Source organism: Pipistrellus hanaki (genome assembly GCF_964339955.1).
Source record: "Pipistrellus hanaki genome assembly, chromosome: 2".
Taxonomy (NCBI): Eukaryota; Metazoa; Chordata; class Mammalia; order Chiroptera; family Vespertilionidae; genus Pipistrellus; species Pipistrellus hanaki.
Window position 1 is genome coordinate 36,508,242 of NC_140504.1, and position 8,363 is coordinate 36,516,604.

General features: G+C 41.2%; 1 protein-coding gene across 2 annotated transcripts; it reads right to left on the reverse strand.

Moving 5' to 3' along the window:
- Nucleotides 1-962: 962 nt before the first annotated feature.
- On the reverse strand, nt 963-5,978 carry DNAJC19 (DnaJ heat shock protein family (Hsp40) member C19). Of its 2 annotated transcripts, XM_084875589.1 has the most exons (6): nt 5,766-5,978; nt 4,726-4,777; nt 4,573-4,646; nt 3,475-3,554; nt 2,864-2,934; nt 963-1,623 (listed from the first exon to the last, which is right to left on the reverse strand). In XM_084875589.1, exons 1-6 carry the CDS (start codon nt 5,766-5,768, stop codon nt 1,553-1,555), a joined length of 351 nt encoding a protein of 116 aa, XP_084731715.1. In that variant the 5' UTR covers nt 5,769-5,978; the 3' UTR covers nt 963-1,552. The 2 variants fall into 2 exon arrangements, with proteins under 2 accessions (XP_084731715.1, XP_084731716.1); XM_084875590.1 differs by lacking the exon at nt 4,726-4,777.
- Nucleotides 5,979-8,363: the final 2,385 nt, after the last annotated feature.

Consider the following 8,363-nt stretch of genomic DNA (forward strand, 5'->3'; position numbering starts at 1 on the left):
CTGACTGGCATAGAAACCAACCAATCAGAACCAAGTCTAGGTCAACTATGAGGAGCCAATGGCTGCCTAGAAGGCAAAACTTTTGACACTGGCATAGAAACCAACCAATTAGAACCAAATTGCCCGGCAAGATCAGGGTGGCAGGGGAGGGCAGTTGAGGACTAACAGGCCAGCAGGGGAGGGCAGTTGGGGGGCGATCAGACCAGCAGCGGAGCAGTTAGGTGTCAATCAGTCCTGCAGGGGAGCGGTTGGGCAATCAGGCTTACAAGCAGAAGCAGATAATGGGCAATCAGGCAGGTAGGCAGGTGAACAGTTATGAACCAGCAGTCCCAGATTGTGAGAGGGATACTGCCGATTTAGTCCTGATCCCTATGGAATTGGGCCCTAACTGGTAGTAAGACATCCCCCAAGGGGTCCCAGATTGTAGAAGGTGCAGGCTGGGCCGAGGGGCAACCCCCTTCCCAATGCATGAATTTCCTGCATCAGGCCTCTAGTCTATATAATAAAAGCCTAAATGACCATTATGGGAGGAACAACCAGAAAGATTGGTTGCTATGATGTGCACTGACCACCATGTGGCAGATGCTCAATTCAAGAGCTGCCCCCAGTGATCAGTGTGTTCCCACAGGGGTGGTGCCACTCAGCCACAAGCCAGGCTCATGGCTCACCAAGCTCAACAGAGGTGGCAGGAGCCTCTCACGCCTCCTCTGCAGGTGGGAGGTAAGGAGCGAGGAGTCCCAGACTGTGAGAGGGCACAGGCCGGGCTGAGAGACACCACCAGTGCAAAAATTTCATGCACCAGGCCTTCAGTTTAAATATATCACTGTATAAATTCTCAGAGTTCAAGTATTTTGATATCAGGACATCTGTTCAGCTAATCGTGTTTAAACTTGTTCACAACAAATGCAAAACTTGATTATATAAAAATTATTTTTACAAATGGTCAGCTTAAAGACGCTAGCTGAATACACTGTAAATATTTTCTTTATTAGAAACGACATACTCCTCTTTTATCAAGATTTTAATGTATGAAATCTGAATTCTGCCTGTGATATACATGACATCAATTTTTTAAAGTCAGAGTTGTGGCTAGACTTACTTTTAAATTCACAGTCTTAAGCAACTGAACCAGCTCTCTGTACCTTGAAAGTCTTTCCTCCTAACTACTATAACAGCCTGTATTAATTCCATCATAATATGGGCCATATTGCATTTTAATTATTAGTGTATAGGTCTCATCAGATTGGGGTTCCTTGAGAGCAGACTTTCATGTTCACTTTGCCTTGAAGTAAATAGCAAATTATTTACTAAATGATTAATGACAGAACACTACTTCTATTCAAATGGTATGTGTCCATATTATTGAGCATTAATTTCCAAATATTCTATAATTTGATTTAGAACCTTCAAATTTAAATAAGAAACTTATACCAAGGCTTTGACTTAGTTTGTGCTAAATCATTTTTTAAAATGTGTAGCTTTGGGACATTTTATTACAAAAAGCTGTTTTTATATAAGTGACTAACAACTTAAAATTCACCATACATTTACTTCATTTTTTAGCTTGACCGTCTAGTAAATCTTTAGCTTCATTGATTTTGGCTGCTATGTAAGGAGATCCTCCTATAGGGGAAAAAAAAAATGGGGTCTCAGTTTCTGTTTGATGAAAAGCTATTCTTGTTTCAAGGATCCCTATGCTTTATCTGAGAGATGCAATTAGCAGAAATAGTATTCCAAAAAATAATTATGATATTGCGACTGGATAACCACATATATGGGACTATATTTGACCAATGGGTAGTGAGATTTCACAAAAACAGCACCTTTTAAAGACATTTAAACTGATGAACAGAATTTCACAAAACCTATATAGACTTACATAACTTTGAAATAATGTAAGTTACCTACCAATACTGATGATTACAAGTCATAAATGAACAGAAATTTATTATACTGTTATTTTAAAACCTTGGTATTCTCAGAGGCTTCTGAGCTTTGTTGGAAAGGGCTTACTTTGCTTTAGATCCCTTTTTTTTTTTTGCCCTTCATATTTTTTCTTTTCCTGTTACTGTCCCTTTACAATGTTATATACAATCTTTTTCCTACTCATCTGCTGGAGCAGTGATTCTCAAAGTGTGGTCCTTAGACCAACAAGCATCAGCATCAATAAGGAGACTGGTAGAAATGTGAACTTATGGGCTTCACCCTAGACTACAGTCAGAAGCCCTCCAGTTAATACAAACTAAATTTCATAAAAGAGGCTTTGCAGTCAGTCAGATACCAAAAAATTGCAACTGTGTTTTAACTCAAAGCCTCTTAACGAAAGTCTTCTCCTTATGAAAGGAGTTGAGCACTATAATGTAGATTTTATGGTCTATATTTTGGCATTCCAAGGAATTACTTCAACATAGCTAAACCTTCTTAGAAGTGTATCAGAGACTGGTAAATATATCCTATAGGTTTCTAACTATGTAATCTCAAGTTCAAAGATCTAAAGAAATTTTTTAAAAAATTATACCTTTGGTTTCATTAATTGAAATTTCCTTTAAGAATGTAGTCCAAACCCCAGGAGAATTTGACTATTAGGAATCAAATTTTATCACAATTGCAGATCCTCAAAACATTGTTAATGCTTATCACTACTTCCAAATTCTAGTAATTATTAGATATCTACTCATCATGTATAAGTAAATTTTTCACTCAGAATTTATTATTTTAAGACAAAAGGATCCAGCCTGGGACAGTGCTCACACACAGATTTAGGCACTTCATTATAAGATAAGAATTAAGATATAAATTATCCCATTAATAATAATTACAAAGTCACTACAACATGCATATGAAGAGTTTAATGACTACTTACCCTTGTCTGGGTGATTTAACAGCATAATTCGTCGGTGAGCATCTCTTATTTTTCCTTTATTGGCAGTAGGGCTAATTTAGAAAGGAAAAGGTATTATTTCAGACTACTTCTGGGTCACAAAAAATTGTACATACTATAAAGGGCAAATACTGGTAAAGATACAAAACGGGAATAAGTCAACACAACAGTGTGAAACTCTGTTTAGGAACCTCTTCCCTATCTCACAAGATGAATATTTTGAATCGGAAGTAAAGAGTTCCTTAGGAAAATTAGAATTCTTAATAATTTAACAGAGCTTGATAATATTTTTTTTAACAGTCCTTTCATTGGAAAGAATGTTTAAGTATGTGGGAATGAAGGCAGAATTCCCCCATAAAAACTTATAGAGGACAACACTGAGTATTGTTATTATCTGTTGCACATTTATCTTTCAATGAATTAAAAAATGCTTATGTGCCAGTGTGCCTTCTCACTGGAATTTAGTAGGGAGTGTTTAGATGTTAAAATAGACATGATACAAATAATTCCTTCCTAATGAAGGAAGGTATTTCTTACATTACTAATAGCTCTAGAGTTGTAGAAAATATATAAATTATTATAAGTTATTTTACCTTACACCTAATATTAATGCTGCTTCTCGTTTTGTCATTTTGGGTTCAAACCCACCTCTGTAATAGCCACCACTGAAGGCCTGAAAGAGGAAATGCATTAATAAGAAAAGATTATTAGAATAAACTGAGAGTTGCTAAAAAAATGTCTGTAAATGTCCATAGAATTAGCAGGAAAACTAAGACATTTCCACATTTCTGTTAACTTGTATTTTAGCTTTATAAGTAGCAACAAATATTTTAATGATCATTAAATATCCTTTTTTTTCTTCTTTTTTTTTTCTTTCTACACAACCTAACCTGTCTTGAAAATAGAAGACAAAAAAAGTCAAAGTTTTTTTCTGGGAGTGAAGGGAAGATTCCAAAAGTTAGCCATGTTCTACATAAAAATTTCATCTCATAGTATGACTATGTTGTGGAACAAGTCCCTCAAGGGGATTTAGAGATCTTTAAGACAAATGGTTCAGATTAATATATATATATATATATATATATATATATATGGAGAAAAATCAGGCTATTAGGACTTCTGACCTTGTTATATAAGAAATATTTGTAAAGCCTACCATCATCCTCTTTACAATCATGATGCTCAGCAAGCTGTCACAGCCACATTCATTCTATCTGTGCCCACGGAAGGTACGATTGTTATATCCCATCTAGTCATCTTCTAGACTAAATCTAGTAAACTGCAGCGCTTCCCAAGTATGTTAGGGAGTGCCAGGACCGCACAGTAAAAATGGGTCAACCTTCAGAGCCCTGGATTCCTGAGTGTGTGATGCAAGGGGGCAGAGGGGATGTGGACAGACAATGCTGAAGTTAATAGTGTGCCAACCATAAAGTGACACTAACTTCCATGATGCCAGAATTGTTAACACCTCGGTCCCAATTCTGCTACACACAAAATTTGACTTTTTAGGGGGGGGGTAGCACCTACAAAGTTCAGAACTTCTAAACTCTCCTCGTAGAAAACAAAAGAGGGGACCCCAAAGTAATCACTTAGAACGTCATAGATATTTGGAAATGTACCCTCTTTAAATGCAATTCTAGTTTTTATCTACAAGCAGCAAAGAATTAGCAAAAATGTTTGGGAAGTCTTACAGATTTTGGTAGACTTTGAAAAACTTGTTTTACTTGAGGCTCCATATGCTTCATGGCTTGCAAAACGTAACGGCCTAAAAACAAAAGCAACAGAATAATTAGAAAGTCCTCAACCTCCCCTACGTCACGTCCATCCCCAGACCACAAACCAACCTGCAAATCCTGCAGCAGCAATGGTCAATCCAACTGCGACCACTGTACTGGCCTGGTGAGGGGAAGCAGAGCAAATATTTTACTTCTCTCATTCCCACCCTTCCCTATTCACACCTTCCCTATATCACCCTTCCCTATATCCCTATACTTCTCTCATTCCCACCCTTCCCTGTATCACACCCACACTCCCATCCCAACTCTTGACAAGCTTTGCTTCAACGGGAGAAACACACCTTTTAGGGTGAAAATACTCAGCCCAATAACCCTTTAAAACCACTACAACTCTTACATCCAAGGCATTGCGAAATGTCACCACGTTAGGGGGGAAAAAAAAAAAAAAAAAAGGAGCCAAAACCGGTTTGGCTCAGTGGATAGAGCATTGGCCTGCTGGCTGAAAGGTCCCAGGTTCGATTCCGGTCAAGGGCATGTACCTTGGTTGCGGGCACAGCCCTGGTAGGGGATGTGCAGGAGGCAGATGGTCGATGTTTCTCTCTCATAGATGTTTCTAACTCTCTATTCCTCTCTCTTCCTCTCTGTAAAAGGATGATTACCCTCGCTTTGAAAACCTCTCTCCCCTCAGAGCCCATGAAGTTACATTCAAGCTCAAAGCAAAAGGAAAACAAAGCTGCCGGCTGAGAAATTGTCTATGGGTGGTTCCTGTCTATTTCTCAAAAGGCGCTTCCACCAGGAGCCTGGCTTCCCCCCGCCCGCATCCCCGGCTGCGGACCAGAGCAGGCGCAGGGGGCCGCCAGGCCCAGGGGACAGAGCAGAGCGGAGCGAGTCCCGGGAGGACGTGTTGGGGAGAGAGAAGGATCCAATGCGTCCCCGCCGGAGCGGGGTGGGAAGGCGGCGGGCCGCGGAGGGGCCCAGGCTCCGGCGGGGCGAGCCCAGCTCTGCACCCCGGACAGGGACCCTCCGGGGCCGACCCCGGCCCGCGGCCGCACGAGGGACAGACGCCCCGCGCGCGGCTCCTCTCCCGGCCGCGGGCTGAGGCGAAGGTCAGGCCCGGGGCCGCCCGGGACCCGCCGGGCCGCACTCACCATGGCTCCGGCTCGGCTCCCCTGCCTCCGCCGAGAGCGCGGCTCATCCCAGCCCCGAAGGCCGCGGCCACGCGCTCGCCGCCGCCCCGGGACAGCAAGGGCACCGCCGGCGGGGACCAAAGGGCCACACGCGGGCAGCCGGAGCTCTCGGCAGCGGTACCGCGACCCGGGCCGGAAACTGTCGTAAAAGTGACCGCGGGCGGCAGGCAAGGTGGCTCAGCAGGGGGCAGGCGGGGAACGCGGCTTCCGATTGGTGGGTGGCAGGGAGGCTCCGCCTCCCTGGGCTCAGGGGCGGGGCCTCTTGGAGTTGGGGGTTTGCTCTCTGGCCCGGGGCGTTTGGGGATTCCCTCGGGAAGATAACGGCCTGGAGGAGCCTGAGGAAATGCTCTGCAGCTGTACTCTGAACTTTTGTTTTGGTTTGTTTCCTTATTGCATTACTTTTATTTTTTATTATTTATCAGACATTTTTTTCTTAAATATTTTATTGATTTTTTTTTTTTTATATATAGAGAGAGGAAGAGAGAGAGATAGAGAGTTAGAAACATCGATGAGAAACATCCATCAGCTGCCTCCTGCACAGCCCCTACTGGGGATGTGCCTGCAACCAATGTACATGCCCTTGATGGGAATCGAACCCGGGACCCTTCAGTCCGCAGGCCGACGCTCTACCAGAGCCAAACCGGTTTCGGCCAGAATTTTTTTTATATATATATTTACTGTTGAAAGTATTACAGATGTCCCCTTCGTGTTTGTATTTTTTTTCCATTAACCGCCCCCCCCCCCTCGCCTCTCCCAGGCCTTCTCCATTCTATGGTCTGTGTCCAAGGGTTATGCAAATATGCATATAAATTCTCTGGTTAATCACTCCCCTCCCTCCCCCTCACCTCGCCTTCCCTCTGAAATTCCTCAGTTAGTCCCATGCTTCTATGTCTCCAGTTCTATTTTATTTATCATATTTTTTTTCATTAGATTCTACATTCAGCTATTTTTTAAAGTTATTTTTATTGTTAAGAGTATTACAGATGTCCCCATTTCCTCCCCTTGCCCCCTTCCATCCTGCTTCCCTCCAAACTCCTTCACCGCACTATCGTCTGTGTCCATGAGCCATGCTCATATACATACCGTAGAAGTTCTTTGGGTAATCTCTTCCCTTCCCTTGTACCTCCTCCCCTCTGAGATCGTTCTGTCTCTTCCATATGTCCATGTCTCTGGACCTATTTTGTTCATTAGATTCCACATATAAATGAGATTATGCCATTTATTTTGTTTATAATTGTCAAGAACAATGTTATCTCTAAACATGTCATCATGATGCCAAATGAATAGGTAGTAACCCCGAATAGCAAACTGTAAGCTGTTCCAGAAAGCCAAAGGGTGTTTCAGAGGTTGCTGGATTTTATTTTATTTTGTTATTTCATTTTTTCATCACTAAAAATGATTTATTCAGAGGGAAAAAATGGATTGCAATTCAGAACTTGCAGACTTGGTGAGCCATGTGCAAATTCTCGTTCTTTTATTAAAATTTTTTATTAAGTGTGCGACTTGACAAAACCTTGTGTCAATGTTTGGGGTTTTATTTTGTGCAATGGGATTATCCCTTCAAAGACAGCTAATATTCTGACCATGGGATATCAAAATCCCACAACTAAAAAGTGCTACTTACAATTTCTATTCACAGCTCTCTCCCTCTCCTAAAATAAAAAACATGGTGTTAGTTTCATATATCCCTACATAAATGCTTGAGAAGAGAAAAACAATGGGAGTTTTACAAGGCAATCTTTGGATGAGCAAAACAACTTTGGAGTTGCTTCCCAAAGTATTAGAAATCTGTTTACACTGCAATGAAATTCTGCTTTGATGAGTGGGTTGGTTATTTGACAAATATGCAAATATATTGGCTTGTTTTACTCATCTGTAAAAAGATTTTGCATTTGTATCTCTAAGAGCTTTTTCAACCCTTAGATTTTTGTAAATGTAATTTACTGTCAACAAATGATTCAGCATTAAGACATTAGAGTTCAGTGTACATCTTCCTTTCTTGCCTCTCATTTATCTAGCTTTTACCCAACAACCACAAAAGAAATAATCAAGTGATGCATAAGACCTTGGACCAAATTGGCTTTCTAAAAAAAAAAAAAAAAAAAAAAAAAAATTATTATGTATTACACTTTTTTTTTTTTTTTTTTTTTTTTTTTTTTTTTTGTACTACAAACTATGGCATGCAGCTTGCTTGAGGAACAGATTACCATACAGAAGCCCAGCCTCAAGAAGCCTGGGGTGGGCCATGCAGGGGGCACATTAAATGGAGATAGCTCTCTTTTTTTGGAGGCAAATCAAACTAGATGTTCAACCTGGCTGTGTCACTTACTGGTTGTGTGAGCCAGACAAGTTATTTTTAACGCTGACTTTTCTCATTTGTAAAACAAGGGCAATGATGACTACCTCGCTGAATGTTTGTGAGGATAGAGATTAAATAAAAGTGTGTCCTGAACATAATTATACCTCAGTGTGTGGCTGTTGTTATGAGGAGGGAAGTCAGAATTCAGATGATTGTGCAGAGGTCTTTCCAATTCTCATGACACCTTGACTCGTGGATGT

Bases quoted from the DNA above. Each gene is read 5' to 3' on its own strand.
- DNAJC19 (XM_084875589.1), bottom strand. The intron at 4,647-4,725 runs GTTGGTTTGTGG...TTTTGTTTTTAG, and splicing joins TGCTGCTGCAGGATTTGCAG to GCCGTTACGTTTTGCAAGCC. The intron at 1,624-2,863 runs GTAAGTAGTCAT...TTTCCCCTATAG, and splicing joins GTTAAATCACCCAGACAAGG to GAGGATCTCCTTACATAGCA.